This window comes from Octopus bimaculoides, chromosome 21 (genome assembly GCF_001194135.2).
Source record: "Octopus bimaculoides isolate UCB-OBI-ISO-001 chromosome 21, ASM119413v2, whole genome shotgun sequence".
NCBI classification, from domain to species: domain Eukaryota; kingdom Metazoa; phylum Mollusca; class Cephalopoda; order Octopoda; family Octopodidae; genus Octopus; species Octopus bimaculoides.
In genome coordinates, this window is record NC_069001.1 from 1,310,391 (window position 1) to 1,330,331 (window position 19,941).

The window sequence follows — 19,941 nt, forward strand, 5'->3', positions numbered from 1 at the left end:
ACACACACACACACACACATACATACATACAGAGGTAAATACACACACACGACATAAATCTGAAGAAATGTGGGATCCTGTCTGTGATTGTTGGAACTGCTATTAATGGTTTCAAATTTTGGCTCAAGGCCAGCAATTTCAGGGAAGGGGTTAAGTCATCAACCTCAGTGTACAACTGGTCCTTATTTTATCGACCCTGAAAGGATGAAGAATGAAAAGCTAAGTCAACCTCGGTGGAATTTGAACTCAGAACGTGAGCCTGAATGCAATGCTGCAAAGTCTTTCAGATGGCTCTGTGTGATGTGAGGAAGGTTTGGCTCCTATTTCTAGTTGGTCAAGCTACTACATAGAAACTTGTTGCTTTGTATTTATTGCATGGTCAGTAGAACATTCAGGAAACTGATGTCTGGTTTGTGGTCAGTGGATTATGTCCAGTGAGCTGCAATCAGTGGACCATATCTAATGAGCTGTGCATGGAGTCCAGCAGGTATAGTCAGTGGACTGCGTCCAGTGAGCTGTGGTCAGTAGTTCATGTCCAAAAAGCTATGGTCACTCAGCTAGTCAATGGACAGTTCAGTAATGATCAATTGTGTGAATATCACATTGCTTTTTTTTCCCCCCACCTTATAGTTTCCGTTTTATTGTGTGTGTGGGTGTGTGTGTGCATCAATAAATAATAACGAAGCATATTTTACTTGTTGCACATATGCAACACATACATGCATGCATGCATGGTGCAATGAATATATTGTCGTCTAAATTACACAGAAAGGAAAATAACATTGACATCTCATTTTAACAGATATATTTACCAAAATTGCATAAAAATATCTTGAATTACTAAAGAGTAAATTTATTCAATAAAATCGCCATTGGCTTCAGCCACAGCCTCCAGACAACTTCGGAATCTCCTGCAGCTCTTCTGGACAGTCTCCTTGTTTAAGTTGGTGAATGCTACCATAATCCTTGCCTTTAGTTCATCTTTTGTGTTACAAGGAGTTTTGTTGGTCTCTCGTTCAACTGCACCCCACACATAATAATCAAGGGGGTTGCAGTCTAGGGAGTTATGTGGCCAGATGTTAGGGGTGATGTGGTCGCAGAAATTGTCTGACAGCCACGACTGGTTTCTCCTGCTTGTGTGGCATGGTGCAGAGTCCTGTTGCCAGACACAGGTTCTTCCAGCAGCCACCCTCTTGACCCAGGGCTGTACTACCTTCTCCAGGCACTTGATGTAGGCCTCTCTGTTGAGCCTGAGGCCATGTGGGAAGATAAATGGAGGCATAATGTCACCATCACTAGTGTTCACTCCAAATACCATGATGTTGACTGGATGTTTGATTTTTATCGCTCTCAGTACATGTTTTGGGGACACAGCAAACCCACAGTTGTTCTGCTGTGTGTTCACCATCTGTTCATATTGGAACTCTAGGCGTGAACGCCAAGCAGTTCAGCATGTTTCCAAATTTCTGGAAGAGTAAATTACGTCATGGTGCTGTTTTTCTCACAGATGGTGCTCAACTGACCCTACTATACTGTGTAGTTGACAAAATCAAAAACAAACAATGCACGAAATTAAAAATATAAAATGGCTACAATATACCCAGCGCACCCTGTAATATATATGGTCCGTGTTTGGAAGGGCATCTGGCTGTAGAAACCATTCCAAAGGCAACATGGGGCTCAGTATGGCCCCTGCCAAACTGTGCAACCCATGCCAGCGTGCAAAAATGGATATTGAATGGTGACTGTGATGAATAGCCAAGTCTGTTTAAATATCCAGATACATGTATATACACGTGTCATTAGATATTGGACATATGTAACACAGTGAAGTATACACACTCACACACACATATATCCATGCATTTTAAACATGTATATATGTGCATCTAGCAATCTTTCTGTCTCTCTCTCTCTCTCTTTCTCTCTCTCTCTCTCTCTCTCTCTCTCTATATATATATATATATATATATATATCCCTGCATATACACATTGAAATAGACACCCATCTGTCTTCACCAAAATGTTGATGATGATGATGATGTTATATAATATGTGGCTGTCATGATGACATTTTATATCTTTTTGTTGTATTATTATTATTATTATTGTTGTTGTTGTTTCCCCCGTCTCCGCTCCCCTCATATCTCCCATCCCATTCCTAGTTCGCTGCAAAAGGTTTTTGTTTTGTTTTTTATAATATTCTTTTGTTTTTGTTTTTCGTTTTGGTTTTTCTATTATTCTTGTCTGTTTATTTCACATCGACATGTGGAAGAACAAAAAAAAAAAATGAATTTAAAAAAAAAAATTAAAACCATAACGAAACAGAGGTGGGCGACAGGGTGGATTGTCTTTTGGTAAAATTTTGTTGCTGCTGTTGTTGATGTGGCCTTTATTGCTGCTGCTGTTGTTATTGTTGTTGTGTGTGAAGAGTATGGTGGTGTGGGGAGGGGCTGGGTGGGTTCCTTGTGCCTCTTATCACTTGTTATCTTGAAGAATTCTCTCAGTTTCTCTTCAAGGAAAACGAACCCCCTTATAACAATGTCTTTGCTATTGTTTGGTTGCTAAAGAACTAAAAACGAACCAACCACCTCTCCTGCCAGCCGGTAGTCGTGTAATCGAGTCATCAAATGGCACTCTACTTGGTCTCTTGACCTGCAAAGAAATAGCAGCCAAAATCTCCTTCAAGTCATATGAGCACACACACACACACACATACAAGTGCAAAACAAGGTGGAAAAAATAGTACTCGAATACCAAGGGTAGAGTAATATGCTTTTTATTAAAACTAAAATTATCACAGAACTGTTTATCAGTTTCTTGTAAAAATGCAGCCCGTTTGGCACCGTGCTGTGCTTGAGAAGAAGACCCATCAAGCCAAGTAATACTGCAGTTGTGGCAGATACCAGTGTCACACAAATGGCACCCATGCCACTGGCACGTAAAAGCACCCATTACACCCTCGGAGTTGTTGGCATTAGGAAGGGCATCCAGCTGTAAAAAAAACCTTGCCAAATCAGACTGGAGTCTGATGCAGCCTTCCAGCTTGCTAACCCCGTTCAAACCGTCCAACCCATGCCAGCATGGACACTGGACGTTAAATGATGATAATATATCTATATATATATATATTTTTTTTTTAAATTCTTTTATTTGTTTGTGTTTTGACTGTGGCCATGCTGGAGCACTGCCTTTAGTCGAGCAAATCAATCTCAGGACTTATTCTTTGTAAGCCTAGTACTTATTCTCTCGGTCTCTGCCAAAGCACTAAGTTATGGGGACGTAAACACACCAGCATCAGTTGTCAAGCGATGGTGGGAGGGCATCCTGTGGTTTGATTCTGTTAATACAAACTCCCACCTAGTTTCTGTACAGTCAAACACACATACACACAAACATGGGCTCCAACACAGTTTCCACCTACCAAATTTACCCACCCACATGATATTACTCAGCCCTGGGCTATAATGGAAGGCACTTGCCCAAGGTGCTATGCTGTGGGACTGAACCTGAAACCACATGACTGTGGGAAACAAACCCCTAAACCACACAGCCATGGCAGGGCCTATGAGAGAGAGAGAGGAGGGGAGGTGGAGTACTTGGCAATCAATTCTTCTTCTGCTGTTGAGGGAATTTGTTTTGTGCCAATGTCTAAATTTGCAGGTGCATCCTACCCCTGGCTGGTGTTAGAATGACTAAATACCAATAGAACAAAAAACAAATGCAAAGACAGCAACAACAACAACAAAAACAACACAAATAGATTAAAACTATTACAACAGAAAATAATAGAAAATGTGTTGAGAATGCAAAAATGCAACAAGACGAAAATTTGTTCGTGTTAGCTGACATGAGATTGCATTGGTGCACTCTGGTGCAATTGTAGTCATATGTGAAGAGCAATTCAACTGCTTTCCCAACATGTCTGCTACACTTGTTGTTGTTGCTATGATTTTTGTTGTTCATATTTCATTTTTCCACCACCACCACCTCCTTCTCCTCCTCCCTCTCCCCTCCCACTCCTGTTTTTTTTTTATGTTATATTTTATCTCTGTTGAGGGGATGTGTGTTATGCTGTGTGTGTGTGTGTATGTGTGTATGTGTGTGTATGTGTGTGTGTGTGATTTTTAAACTCTGTCCTCACCTGACTGTTGTCTCCAGTGTGGTGTTTGTGGAGGTGCCTGGTATGTGTGTGTGTGAGTGTATGTATGATTGTGTGTGTGTGTGAGTGAGAGAGAGACTATGAACATGTGTGTGTGTGTGTGTGTGTGTGTGAGAGAGAGAGAGAGAGAGAGAGAGACTATGAGCGTGTGTGTGTGAGAGAGAGGGAGAGAGAATTATGACGGTATGTGTATGAATGTGTGTGTGTGTGTGTTTCTAGAAAGAAGACTTGTTAGATCAAATGAAAATAACTTGTTAACTCTACATTGATTAGAACTTGTCTGTCTGTCTGTTTGTCTGTCCTCTTGTCTGTCCTCTTGTCTGTCTGTCTGTCTGTCTATAGATGACCTGAGTTGTTGGGAGGCGGTGGTGGGAAACACCTGGGCTTGCACTCTCCCCCTCCCCCATCATTTTTCTCCCCACTCCACCCCACTCCAGGGCTTGCACTCTCTCCTGCACTTTGTACACACATCCTTCCTTTCTCCCTCTCTGTCAAAATGCAAACAGATTTAATTAACACTCCACTTCTGTACTGGATGGCTCAGTGGTAAAGAGCTGGACTGTTGAATGAAAGATCACAAGTTCAAGCTTCACTGCTGGCAATTCGTTTTTTATTTTTTATTTTTTATCTGCCTTTTTTTGTTTTTATTGATTGTTTTAATGTTAAAGTTCCATCATCTGAGATGTGTTTGTGTTTGCTTGTCTGACCAAATTTTTTCTTTTCAATTACATAAACCTACATGTGCACTTATCATCATCACCATCATCATTGTTTTGCCTGCTTTTCCCTGTGTGCATGGATTAGATGAAGGTAGGCTGGGGCAGGATTGTCTACAGCTGGATGCTCTTCCTGTTACCAACATCCATTTGTTTCCAAGCTTTGCCACTCCTCCTCCTCCTTCTCCTCGTTGATTAGGAGTAGGATGCAGGTTGAGGTTTACCTTGGTTTGTTAATTGTGTGTGTCCCGGAGTAGGAGGAATCGGTGTGATGGATACCCCAGGGTAGAAAGACTGGATAGCAACAGATGTGACCTTGGTGTGTATTAGGCATCACACACACACACATGCATACATGGCTGTGTGGTTTTAGGTTCAATCTCACAATGCAGCATTTTGAGCAAAAATGTTGTGCTCTTGTAATCATTGAATCAGTGGGACTGAACTTGAAACAATCTTCTTAACCACGCAGCCATGAGTCCACCTGGCTGTAAATAGGTACCATCATGAAGCATAACCCACTTCTACAATCAGCACCAGCAGTGGCCCCATTGCCGTTTGATGGCTCTCTACTAGTGTTGAAGTTGCTCTCAGAGGGGAAGAAATATCAGGGAGTCCTTGTTGGAGTGGGGAATGGAAAAGGCTTGAGGGGTCCCTCTCTGTCTCTCTGTTTCAATGCTTCAGAAGACTGGACCTAAGCATCAAAGCAGTTGGCTTCATGGATGAGAGAGTTTCATTAACCAGAAAGGATTAGCTTACCTGACAAGACTTGACGATGCAGCTGATACCTGGCAGTCGATTAGTTATGGTGGCTTAGTCTTTGTGTGTGAAAAAGACTATAAAACTATTTCAGATTAACAATGTGTAAGGGGGTGGGGAAGCAGTGGAGTGGATTCTTTTGTAGTGTGAAGTGGTGGTGGTGGTGGTGGCGGTGGTCATAGCAGTGGTCATGATAAGGATATTGGTGGTGGTGGTGGTTGTGGTGGTCAAGTGTAGAGAGATGTAAACTTAGGCTTGGAAAGGAAGAGAGAGAGAGAGAGAGAGAGAGAGTGTGTGTGTGTGTGTGTGTGTGTCAGGTGTTTGTAGTTTCAATAAATATGTTGGATAAAGATAAACATTTTATGGTTGTTTAATCCCAAATGAAACCTGATTGAGCAAGTTAATAATTAAAACCATTCCAAGCATGACCACCCTGTCTGTTTCAATATACCAGGAATTATATTGTGCAATGTGCCCTTTTTATAAGGTGTGATTGGTTACTGTTTCTAGCAGGTTGGGCCACCACATAGAGGTCAGCTCACCTTTGCCTGTCATCCTGTGTAGTGTTATAGTTAATAAATGCTATATGTCTAGTGTGGTACAGTAAGGGTGTGTGGAGAGGGGTGAAAAGATGTTCTACTCATCATCACCATCATTCAGTGTCTGTATTCCCTATTGATATGGGTTGGAGAAGATCTGAAGAGTCGGAGGAATATGGTAAGTTTCAGTATCTGCTTTGGCATGGCTTTTCCGCTTTCATGCCCTTCGTAATGTCCACCACTTTACATCGTGGACTGGCTGCTATTTACGTGGCACCAGCACTAGTGAGGTTGCCATGTAACTTGTAAGACAAATGGAAATTCTTTCAACTGGGTGAGGGTGTCATACAGAGGGAAGTGGCTTGATGCCAGGTTTTGAGAGGCTGAAGTATGAGAGACAAGAACAGGTACCTGGCTATCTGACGAGGTACATGACTATCCTGCATGATATAAAGATGTTTTAGCCAATCCTGTATGAATAGAAAGACATATACACCATGTCTATTTAAAAGTGTAAAATATTTTCATAGACAGAAAAAAATGGATGGATTAGTTTCAATCTTGTTTGGGATTGACAAGTTATTCTCTTCGGTTGCCTACAAAAACATTGCTCTAAACCCACTATTATTAATAAGGACTCCATTAGATTGAAGAATCTGATTTGCATAGCTTCTTATCACACAGCCATGCCTAGGCAGGTGTAAACTCCAAGCCTATATATTCAGTCTCTTTGTTGACAGCAAAATAGGAGTCAGCTGGATTGGTTTCAGTCCCGTGGTGGGATTTCATTAGCAACTCTGCTGTGAAAGCATGGCTTAGCATTGTAGGGTGTGATGTACTTTTGTTGTAGTGTGGGGTGGGGTGGGGTGGCTGTGGTATGTCATAGTAGTAGCATTAGTTATTAAGAATATAAAATATTGTTTTAAAAACCATCATCACCTGATTGAATGAGATTCCAGAGAACTCTCTGACTTGTCAAACAACTACTGTGTTTAGGAGAGAGAGAGAGAGAGATAGGTGTGGATGTGTGTGTGTGTGAAAGAGAGAGTTAGGTGTGAATGTGTACGAGTGTGTGGGGGGAGGGGGAGAGAGACAGAGAGCTAGGTATGAATGTGTTTGAGGAAAGTACTCCTAAGTTTGGATATATCTATGTGAACTCTTGTGTTGATGTGAATGTGAGTGAACTGTGTCTGTCTGTCTGTCCGTTTGTCTGTGTTTCTGTCTCTCTCAGATAGTGATTTATGTAGATGTGTGATTGTTGGAAGTATATAAGTTGTGTGTATGTGTGTGTGTGTGTGTGTGTGAGAGAGAGAGAGAGAGAGAGAGAGAGAGAGAGAGAGAGGGACTAGCTTATTTACTCAATGAAATTAAGGTGGCATAAGAATTCAGGTACATACACACACGTGTGTATGTATGCATACATGTGTGTGTGTAATTTTACACAGAGACACACGCACTCACGCTGAGTTACTTCCTCAGATACCAGCAGTAAAATATTCACAGAGTGACCGAGACAGCCATCCGGCCATCTGGCCAGCCTGACAAGCAGTCAACTGGACAAACGGATAGACAGCTACCACTGACTACAGTCTTGATATTTCTGTATAATTCTGCTCCAAACATCCATACTGGTTGACCATGTGATTCCTTACTAGCAGTGACCAACAGACTGTCCGATAATCTGTTGGTCAGTCCCTTCCTCTCTCTCCCACCCTCCTCTTCTACCACCCACTTCACTGTGCCCCCCCCCTCTCTCATTGGACACTAAAACTGCTGTTAAACCATTTCTACAGACATTTCTGTGAGTTTTTTTTTTCCGGTTTCTGTTTTGTTTTTTATTTTGTTCCTTGCTTTTCTTCTGCCTCCCTCTCCCCCCTTCCCCAGCCCCCCACCCTTGATTGTGAAGATTTTTTTCAGATTTTACTCCCAGCACCACCCTTACTGCCTTCACTCCACCAAACGCGCTTGTTATGGAGTAATCTTTATGGAGGAAGTTAGTTTTGGTGCTTGCTCACACAATATAAAAACTTCTTTCACAAAAGGTTTAGGTCATTGTGTTTTTCCAAGATATTTGCTAAATAGTTTATTTTTTAAGAAAATCATTCTTCAAATACTATCACTGTATCAAGTACTTTTTCCCAAAACCTTACACACACACATACACACAGGTTTGGTGGATCTTAAAACACATGTATATATATAAACACTTTTTAATTAATATTTAGCTGAAACAACAGTGACTCAAGGGCTAAGAGTTTCATGTTTGATAAGTGCTAATGCTTGAGACTATAGACCCATGAGTTAGTCATTAGTTTTTTGCTAAATCTATAATTATAAAACTGAGAATGTGTGTGTGTCTGTCTGTATGTATGTATGCATCACTAAAACTCGAGGACTACCCGACCAATTTCATTCAAATTTTACACATGCCTTAGGGGTCCATGTAGTGTCATGGGCCAAAAACAATTTTCAACTTTTTGTCTCCTGTGAGCCCAGAGCAATCTCTTATATCTTCCACTATTTCAGTATTACGTGTCAAAAGTGAAACAATGACATCTCTATTGTAATGTGAGACACTTTCAGTTTAATAGTTTCACTATTAATACTGAAACTATAATCTTCATGAAACTTTTACTCAGTTTCACGTTCCTGTTGTGATGAATACACACGTGTGTATTCATCCATCATATAAAATATCTTGTATTTTATGTCACATAAAAATAAACCAGCCCTTATTTGTCCCTTCCCTTGGCTATCGTGTTGGACAATGACCCTAATCTCTGTGTTCTCATTCTTCTTTTACAGCTTCAACTTCTATGAATGATCCTCAGTGTTCGCCGGACGTCAAAGTACGGTTTGATGAGCTGTGTCCAGTGTGTGGGGATAAAGTATCTGGCTACCATTATGGACTGTTGACCTGTGAGAGTTGCAAGGGTGAGTTTCCAGCTTCCACTTCTCAACACGAACCTTTCTTATCTTTCTTTTTATTAATTTTTTATTCTTGTTTCAGTCATTAGACTGTGGCCATGCTGGGGCACCACCTTGAAGACATTTTATTTAAATTAATTGCCTACAACTAACTTGTGCACAATATCAAGACATAGAATACACACACAAATGTGGCAGGCTTCTTTCAGTTTCCATCTTCCAAATCTACTCACAAAGCTCCAGTTGGCCTCAGGCTTTCTCTATATTGGCAAAAGCCAAGCATAGCAGTCCCTTGCTGGGGCCCTTCATCACTCCTAACACAACAGTTGCCATCACTACTACTACTACTACTACTACTACAACAAAGCATTAATTCTGCCACCACCACCACCACCACACTCACCACTATCAATGCTACCATTGTCATCTTTGATATAATCATCACACACACCCTCTCCATCACACACACACACACACTCACCAGAGACACTCACAGACACACAAACACCACACAACACACACACACGCCCATACACTAATCTCTAAACTGCAACATTTCAAGCAAAAACAGTGACCGCACTAACCCTTTCTCTCTTTTTCCCTCTCACACATTGTCTCTGTGTGTGTGTGTGTGTGTGTGTGTGTATAGCTAGTAGTTCTATGCCAATAACACGCACACACATGTAAGCACGCATACACACACACACAGGTACGTGTGAACATACAGCAGCTTGAGAAAGCTATGGGCACTGTCCCTTCTCCCTTCTCCACTCAAACTAAGTAGGTACTAAAGAACTTTGTACAAATATATTGATTGATTGATCTATTGATTGTGTTTCATGCACTCTTTTATGTGTGCCTGCACGCACACACACATCTCTGTGTGTGTAAGTGCGGATTTGCATCAGTGTGTGCCTGTGTCTGTGCTGTGTGTGTGTGTGTGTGTGTGTGTGTGTGTGTGTGTGTGTGTGTGTGTGTGATATGCTTTGATCTTGTTTACATAATATAAAGATAAAATGACATCAAACACCGGCTATTTTCTCTTTGCTCAGTAAATCTATGGTCAATGTGAAGTGAGAGAGAGAATTAGATGAAGAGAGAAGGGTAGAGAGAGAGAAAGAAAGAGCAATAAAGGATGGTGGCTGCGGTGACGGTGATAGTATTGGTGACAATGAATAGGATGGTGATGATGATGATAGTGATTATGGTGCTGGTGGTAACAGCAATGAACTACACTCTCCTATGGTACCTCCTTACAACTAGCTCTGTCTCCCTGTGGCACCCACTTACAGCTAGATAGACTGTCACTGAGGTACACTATTGTACCCACATATAGCAGTGAACTATACCACCCTGTGGCACTACTTAAAGCTACATGGACTGTCCCTCACTGTGGTACACTATAATTACCTGTGCATAACTGTGAACTTTACCACCCTATCAACTACATGGACTGTCTCTCTGTAATACCTACATACAAGAGAGAACTGCCTATACAGTAGACCAACACGTAGAACAGTCCATCTAGCTGTGTATATGGTATTGGTCACCCCAAGGATATAGACGACATGTTCTATATAATGCGACTGAACCTGGAACCACAGGGTTCAGAAACAAGCTTCATAACCACATAGCCATGCCACTCTCTCGTCATAATAGTGCTTACATTAAGTGTATGAAATTGGTTTGCAGTGCCCCTGCTGGTGCCCCGTGAAAACGCCCATGCCTGTGCCATGTTAAAAGCTCCCCTCAGTGCTACTCTGTAAAGTGGTTGGCATTAGGAAGGGCATCCGGCCATAGAAATCATGCCAAAATGGATAAAATAGAGCCCAGGTAGCTTTCGAGTTGGCCAGCATAGAAAATCGACATTGAATGATGATGATGATGATGATGATGGTGATGGTGATGATGATTTGAAAATATTAAGTTGAAATAAAAGTCTAACTTTATTAGAGTGAAATAGATTAAAATATTACTACAGTGTTTGAAACTTTTAATTTTACAAAACATTTCACATTTTCCCTACCAACTTCATTTTGTGTCCTATTTTCTTTTGCACAAGCAGTCTAAATTTTTTTATAAATTATGCATTAAAATTTTTTTTTTCTAACCATGTATAATGTTCTAGTTTATTATATAAACTACCGCATTGATTTATAGCATGGATATCACTGTTGACTCCCACAGTTCAGAACAAATATTATATTCGTTATGTAGTGCAGGGATCACCAGTGATATCCACGGTTGGCAAAATGTGAAATAAATTAATTTACAGTTAAACATTTATTATTTGTTTTTTTCACATTTAAAATGGCAGCAGGTTTACATTTATTTCGGTTAGCAGACTTTTCACTTAGAAGTTAAGCCTCTTTTTTTTTATTCATTCATAAATATTTTTTTCAACTTTAAAGATTGCATTTGTCTGGTGTATAGAAAGTGTGTGTAACAGACTTGCAGTTGTACCTCTTTGGAGTTTTTTTCTATCTTTATCTGCATCACGCCCCTCCTCTCTCCCCGACTCTACTCTGATGAAACTTGTGAGCAGCCTTGTATCTTCTCTCCTGTAAGAAACCTGTTCTGGTCCCTTTCATTACCTGGCAGAAAGCCAACTCCCTCTCCACTGTAGTCCCACTCGGTCAAAAAAGGATCTTAATCTTGCAAGTGCTGATCACACTTGTATTGGTACCACGAAAAAGGTACCCTGAGTATCGAGGCCCAGAAACAATGCTTCAGATTGCCTTGATGCATCTAACCTCTGCCGCCACATCAGATGGACATTAAAAGATGATGATGATGCTGATGATGGGTTTTTCCCAGCTTTAAAGATTCCATGTGCAGTAATTTTGGATGTAATATGTAAATGTGATAGACTTCTAATCATATCTCTTGGTTTAATGGAATTATCTTTCAATTTTTGAAGTCACCTGCAAACAATCTTTATTTTTTTTTTCCTTTCACATTTATCAGCTTTTAGAGTACAAACATTTAATCCTTTTAATGCCAGTCCAGCCAAGATCACCTCTTCTTCTCTTGTACAAGCTTCCTGCTTTAAACTGATCTAAGTGAAAAACTTCCATCCAAATTTCGTGTAAATTTACGTTCCAAACAACAGCTTAATAATGATAAAGTTATTTTTTCTAAATTCTTTGTGATTTTAAAAATTAATTGAAAACGAATGTATATTTCAACAGAAATAATAGTAACAAAAGGGTTGAATTGGAATCTCCCATCAAAATTTTATATTAACTTACGTTGCAAACATTAGCTTAACAGTTTTTACCTTTTTTTCTGTGGAAATTCATTGCCTTTCAATTAATTTTTAAAACAACAAAGAATTTAGTAAAACATATTTCTTTGTCGTTATTTAACTGGTGTTTGGAACATAAATTGATCTGAAATTTTGATGGAATTTTTTAATTTGGATCACTTTAAAACAGGAAGCTTGCATCATAGAACCAGTAAGGATGGTCGTGGGTGGGGGGTGGGAGGTATCAGAAAGGTTAATAAGGACAAAGTTTTTTTCACTAATTTCTTCTTTCTCTTCAAAATCAATTGAAACAAAGGCTGTATATTTCAATAGAACTATGGTAACAAAAGAGTTAAATACCAAACTGTCAGTTCTTTATCCACAACAGACTCTCTTCCACAGTCACGAAATTGTGACACAAGTTAACAACAACAACAGTAATAACAATAATAATAATAATCCTTTCTACTATAGGCATAAGGCCTGAAATTTTGGGGAAGGGACCTAGCTGATCGCATTAACCCCAGTACTTGACTGGTACTTAATTTATTAACCCCGAAAGGATGAAAGGCAAAATCAACCTTGGTGGAGTTTGAACTCAGAACCTAAAGAGCTGAAAGAAATGCTGTGGCGCATTTTCTCTGATGCTCTAATGATTCTGCCAGCTTGCTGTTGTTCTTTCCTTCTTTTCCTGCATGCATCGTGAAGATGAAGGTATAATGAGCTTTGTTCAGAACCATTAAGTACCACCAAACTGCTACAAGCTAAATGAGAGAGAGAGAGAGAGCCTCTATGTGGTTGCTCAAACTGCTAGAGATAGCAGCCAAACCTTCATCAAATTACTACTTTTTTTTTTGTCAAACAAGTCACATTAGATAATCTATACTCCTAGATATACACTGAACATAGAAGACAAGATGATTAGGGTTGTAATGCCTTTAATTATTGGCCTGCTCTATCCAGACTGACCGGAGGCTAAATAACAACAACAATTGCTACCACCAAAAACGATTGGTGTAGGTTCTGGGTTCGATATTTGGTAGCGTCACCGTTTAGGTTTTGGGCCTCTTGACTGCTTGATACAAGATAGGATGAGTTCCACGGTAAACTGTTGTTGCAAGAAAGTTAAGAAAGTTCATTGACCTGATACATATATATATAGATATGTACATGCACACGTATATATGTGTGGGCTTGTGTGTGTGTATGTAGACGCACACATATATATGCATACACACATGTGCTCACACACACACGCATATACCTATATATATTTATATATATGTATATATACATATGCATGCATAAATGTATGTACATACACACATTATCTATATGTACACACATACATATTATCTATATCTAAACACACACACATGCATACATACATACATACATACATACATATATATATATATATATATATATATATATATATATATATATATGTATGTATGCATGCATGTGCTGTTTACCTTGTCTAGAAACAAGGCTTCAGCTGCTATAACCACACCACCACCATCGCCGCCACCACCACCACCGCTACTACTTCCTTTCAAAAGTTGAAATAATGGTTTCTCTGGCACAAAGCAGCAACTTTGTAAGGTTTGGGACAGGGGTTAGTGACGGTGGGTGGGTTGTATTTGATCAAATTGATCCACTGACATGACTGGTACCAATTTTCTTTTTTTTTTCTTACCTTCCCCACCACCATTACCACCACCTCCTGGTATTTATTTTATCAACCCCAAAAGGATGAAAGGCAAAGCTGACCTCGGTGGCATTTGAACTCAGAACATGAAGTATTGCTAAGCATTTCACCTAGCATGCTAACAATTCTGCCAGCTCGCTGCCTTTATAACAACAACAATAATAATAATAATAATAATAGAATGTTAAAGTGAAGTAAAGTGTTTTTGCATTTTTGAATGGCTGATGTGCATCTTCCATGCTGTAATAACTTCTAGTTTTAACACAGACTCTGGGACCGCATCATTTGCCAGGCAGGGGCATCTCTGAAAACCCATTTTTCTTTTTACTTCTTTTTTCCTTTTTTCCTGCTCCATGGTGAAGTCGACAGAAAACGGGTGGAGCACAGTGTTGGTAGAATTGACACGAATGTATTACTGGTATGTAGCCTGTTGAATGACCTGGTTTAGAGTAGGGTTCAAACTCGGAACAATGAAAAGCTGAATGAATCATAAACAGTGTCGCATCTTAACCGAGCACCCTACTTTGGTGCTTCCTTTGTCACATGGCAGAAATATTATAGGAATGCGTGTCTGTGCACATGCACACACAATTTTGCCACTCCCCTTCTACTCATGTGCACCCCTTCATTGCACTACCTCTCCCACACACACACCTCTCCATCTTAGATATGCTCACATACACACGCTATATACACATTAGCAAACTCACATGCTTACACACACATTCTATTTCTCTTTCTCTCACACACACACAATCTCCCTACACATGCACCCCTTTCTTGCATCACCTATCCTACTTACATGTTTGCCTCTCCCATTTTATAGATACACTTTGTACACACACACACACACACAGCACATGCTCCCTTGCTTATTATACAAACAGACACACACACACGCATATGTGCTTTCTTTCCCTTGCCCTGCACACAATCACAAACACACCCTCAGCTTTTCCTGTCTTACCCACACACACAAACTTCTCTTAACCTACATACAAAACAGTCACACATATATACACATCAGAGTTAAAAACTATGCCAAAATCTGTTGTTACCAAGTCAGGAGCCTAACTATTGCTACAATTGTGCCAGTAGCTATCTGTTGATACCACTGTGCCATAAGCTATCTGTTGTTACAATTGTGCCATAAGCTATCTGTTGTTACAATTGTGCCATTAGCTGTCTGCCGTTATAACTGTGTCACTACCTGTCTGTTGCTATTATTGTCTTTCTAGCTATCTGTTGATACAATTTTGCCACTAGTTATTTGTTCTGACATCTGTGCCGTAAGTTTTCTGTTGTCGCAACTGTGCCATGAGCTGTCTTTTACTGCAGCAGGGTGACTCCCTGTATAGGCATTGCATTCTCAATATCTCTCTCTCTTTTTTCCTCTGTCCATTTCAGGTTTCTTCAAACGTACTGTACAAAACAAGAAGGTTTACTCCTGTGTGGACAACAGAAACTGTCTCATTGACAAGACGCAAAGAAAAAGATGTCCATACTGTCGCTTTCAAAAATGCCTTACTGTAGGGATGAAGTTAGAAGGTGAGCATGCCGACCCGTCACCCCTTGCTCTGTTGAGGGTCTTTTTATTTCTTTATGCATTTTGTGGAGTGGTGGTGGTGGTGGTGGGGGGGGGGTCTCCTCTGAAAATGTTAAAATTTTATTTGGATGTGGTATCTTATCTTTTGTGGTTTATCTTTTACTTGCTTCAGTCACTGGACTGTGGCCATGCTGGAGCATCATCTTGAAGGGCTTCAGTTGAACAAATTGACTTCAGTATTTATGTTTTTTATTTATTTTTTTTTTATCCAATTCAACAATACATCCACTAGCTCCAATTTACTGATACACCCACTTTGCCCTGTTCAGCGACATACAACTGCCTGTGCCTAACAAAACAAAATATACCTACTGTGCCCCAATTTGACAATATACCCACTGTATCCAGATGATATATGCAGAGCCCAGTTTTACAGCATACCCATTTTTGTCCTGCTAAACAACATACCCGCTGTGCCTAGATAAATTATGGATTTGCTTTGCCCAGCCATGCAATGTACCTACTTTACTTATGAACCCACAGCTCAAATAGATAATATACCCATTGAAAACATTGTGTCCAGTCTGCAGACACTATATGCCCTAGGTGAGGGGTAGTTAATGATGTCCCCTAGATGAGATCAAGGTTTTACTAATTTGTTTTTTATTGTATTTTTACAGCTGTCCGGGCCGACCGGATGCGGGGTGGACGAAACAAATTTGGTCCGATGTATAAACGGGACCGAGCACTAAAGCAACAAGCCATACGTCAACGACAGCAGATGCTAACATCGTGCCAAATTCACCTGTCAAATGGAATGAACTCTTTACCTACGTCCATGGAGGACATCAAACCTAGCTCGCTCCTGATGGGTGGAAACCAGCTAATATACAGCATGGGTAGCAGTTGTGGTGGTGGCGGAGGCGGTGGTGGAGGAGGAGGTGGTGGAGGGGGAGGAGGAGGAAATATCTCGCCTCTCTCGTCGCCAACCCCGTCGATGCCTTCACCCGTCTACGACGCATCCCCACCCATCAGTCAGTTAACCCTAACGAACAGTGAGTGTGTGCCTGTTAACACGGGTGGCTCAGCCATGCAGGGTACCCTGCAGCAGTACCCGGCCATGATCAGCGCCCTACATCCCATGCACTCCAGCCTCCTCTCACAGCAGCCTGCACTACCCCCTCTCATACCGTCCCTAATCTCAGACTTCAAGGCAACCATGCCTAACGAGACAGAACGTAAACAAAAGCTGCTTAACTTTATTCAAAATGAATTTGGTGGGTTTCAGTGTTCGTGGCATTCGGACAAGTTATTTATGATGTTATGTCGCCTTGTGGACCAGTGCCTATTTCTCATGGTTGAATGGGCACGCTATTCATTTTTCTTCAAAGAATTAAAGGTAAGTAAAACGCAGACATACTTTCATACATGTGAGGAGTATAGTTTTCATTATGTATAAATTTTTTAAATGTTTATGTTTTGAAACCGAAAAAATACAAATTATGAAAAATTGATAATGCAGATTGAAGGTTTGTATGATTACCTGATATTTCAAAATTTAGGGTTAGAAACCCTTCCTGCAGGAAATTTGCAGAGAAAAGGTGTTGTTAGCTGCTTTCTCTGCTCTATAGTTATGTGGAAATCTGGAAACAGACAATACTGTTTGAATGAGCCTTCTGTTCAGACTAGTGGTTCTCAGTTGTGGCCCTCAAGCATCCTTCTGGCATCCCCCTCCCCTCGATGGTATTCCCTCTTTAAATTTTTCTTTAATCTACTTGTGTTTTATTTGTTTTGGTGTACACCCCACCTTCAAAAACAGAAAGCAGGTTTTCAATTTTGACCCAGCATTAATAGAAATCATCAGTTTAGACTGTGCAATATGTCAAGAAGCCTGGACATATTTTTGTGATGGATTGCAACCATATAACACATTCTGCATGAACGGTGATGCCTTTCTCTACAAACAACAGTGAACCCGTGTGGAGACAAGGACAAAGACGAGCACATTGACACACACAAGTACACTCTCTTTCTCTCTTTTCTCTCTCTCTCTCTCTATTACATACACACAAACACATACGTGATACTGAAGAAGGAGCAATAATTCCTGAAACATACATCTACACCCATTATTTTTCTATCTTCAGTAGCATTGTTTACATAGACATATTCATATATGAAATGTCATAACTTTCAGTACTGGCTCTAAATTGTAAAGAAAATCTGTGGAGACAACATCAAAAGCCACCCATACACACTCACACACACCTATTACAAAGATTTCTCAAGTTTTCAGAAGAAACAATTCTTATTACTGCTGTTACTAAAACTTGAACCCATAACCCTTATGGTTAGTTGAGATTAGAGAAATATGAATAAAAAGAAAAACACAACAACAATAAATAAACATAGTTTGATCCTCTTGATATTTTTCAATGTTTTTCTGTCTTTTTAGGTTGAGAACCAAATGAAACTTCTACAAAATTCTTGGAGTGAATTATTAATTTTGGATTTTTTATATCGACAACTTAACACAAATTCCACCTCAGAGTTTACATTGGTTAGTAATGTGGTGCCTGGCACCTCTGTTCATCTTCCCTCTGTTTGTGTGAGATATAGAAAGATTGTACATGCATGTGTGAGTGTGTGTGTGTGAGTGTGTATGTATATATATATAAAATAATTTCCTCTCTCTTTTGTGTTCATACAGGCAAGTGGTCACAGATTAAACGCAGATTTCTTCGATAAAATAGGTTTAGGTGACATGAGAGAGAGACTGCAGGACCTTATCAAAAAGATGCGGGAACTAAAAATTGATGAAAACGAATATGTATGTCTCAAATATTTAGTGCTTTTGAACCCTGGTAAGTGTTCAGTTGTTGTTGTTGTTGTTGTTGTTGTTATCATCGTTGTTAAGGCAACGACCTGGCAGAATGGTTAGCAGCATCTCCTCCATCTTTATGTTCTGAGTTCAAATTCTGCCAAGGTCGACTTCGCCTTTCATCCTTTTGGGGTCGATAAAAGGAAAAAACTAGTTGAACACTGGGGGTCTATGCAATTGACTTACACCTCCACTAAAATTGCTGGCCTTGTGCTGAAATTTGAAACCATTATTATTATTATTATTATTGTAAAGCAGCTAACCGGCAGAATTGTTGGTGCGTCAGACAAAAAAATGCTTTGCTACATTTCTTCTTGCTATTTTTTGGTTTGAGTTCAATTGTTGCCATGGTTGACTTGCCTTTCATCCTTTTGGGATTGATACAATCAGTTTAATTTCTCCCCGAAATTACTAGCTCTGTGCCAAAATTTGAGACCTCCATGAGGCGTTGGGCCTCATGGAAGCAGTGACAGGTGACCGAGACCTTTGGCGATTATATTGTGCTTGTGTTGACCTGTCAAGCCGAGTGAGACCATGGTTGTGGCCAGTGTCAGGTCAATGGCACATAAAATACATCTACTACTCTCTCAGAGTGGTTGGCATTAGGAAGGGCATCCAGCCATAGAAACTTTGCCAAATGATCTTAGAACCTGGAAGTCTGTCATTAAATGATGATGATGATGCTGATGAATATTAACCTTTCACATGTAAAACTATTTTATTAAATTAAAATAAAATTAATTTGCAACAAATATATCATATGATTCTTGTAACATTTAATGTCCATGTTCCATGCTTGCATGAGTTTGACGGTTCAACAGGATGAGATGTGATCAAGCACTGCATCCTGCTCCAATGTCTGTTTTGGCATGGTTTCTACAGCTGGATGCCCTTCTAAATCCAACCACTTTATGCATATGTAACCTTTACGTGTATGTAACCTTTAATGTGTATGTAACTTTTTTACTTTGCAGACGTTGGAGGTGTGGAAAGCAGGCAACTCCTTGAAGACTGCCAGGAGAAAATCAACACTGCCTTGATGGAATACTGCACTAGTGTTTATCCCAATATGAAGGACAAGTTTGGCCAGGTTTTGTTACGCCTGCCAGAGATTCGCATGATAAGCATGCATGGCGAGGAGTTTTTGTATATCAAACACTTAAACGGAGAGCTACCCGAGCAGACTCTCCTCACAGAGATGTTGCATTCCAAACGAAGGTGAGACACTGCCTGCCTTAGGCTCCATCCAGTCGGTGTAGGTTCTTGGGATTTTTGTGTGTGTTGGTAGGTGGGGTGGTTTGGGTGGGATGGGAGACGTTAGGGGAAAAAGCTGGGTTGGTTCGGGAAGTGGGAAGGGTGGGTGGAGTTTTGGGGTAGGGTAGGGGTGCTGTGAAGTTAATGCCGGAAATGACGAAGTGCAGTGCATTGCGACAAAAAAAAAAAGACCTTAAA

General features: G+C 40.2%; 1 protein-coding gene across 3 annotated transcripts in view; it reads left to right on the plus strand.

Annotated features, from left to right (window-relative positions):
- Positions 1-19,844, plus strand: part of LOC106878658 (nuclear receptor subfamily 5 group A member 2) — a 171,058-nt gene extending 151,214 nt beyond the window's left edge. For all 3 annotated transcript variants that reach the window (XM_052975630.1, XM_052975629.1, XM_052975631.1), the window contains 6 exons: positions 8,982-9,110; positions 15,470-15,610; positions 16,289-17,007; positions 18,064-18,168; positions 18,319-18,472; positions 19,464-19,844. In XM_052975630.1, the coding sequence (XP_052831590.1) occupies positions 8,982-9,110; positions 15,470-15,610; positions 16,289-17,007; positions 18,064-18,168; positions 18,319-18,472; positions 19,464-19,711 (1,496 nt within the window). In that variant the 3' untranslated portion in view covers positions 19,712-19,844. The remainder of the gene's footprint in view (positions 1-8,981; positions 9,111-15,469; positions 15,611-16,288; positions 17,008-18,063; positions 18,169-18,318; positions 18,473-19,463) is intronic.
- Positions 19,845-19,941: the final 97 nt, after the last annotated feature.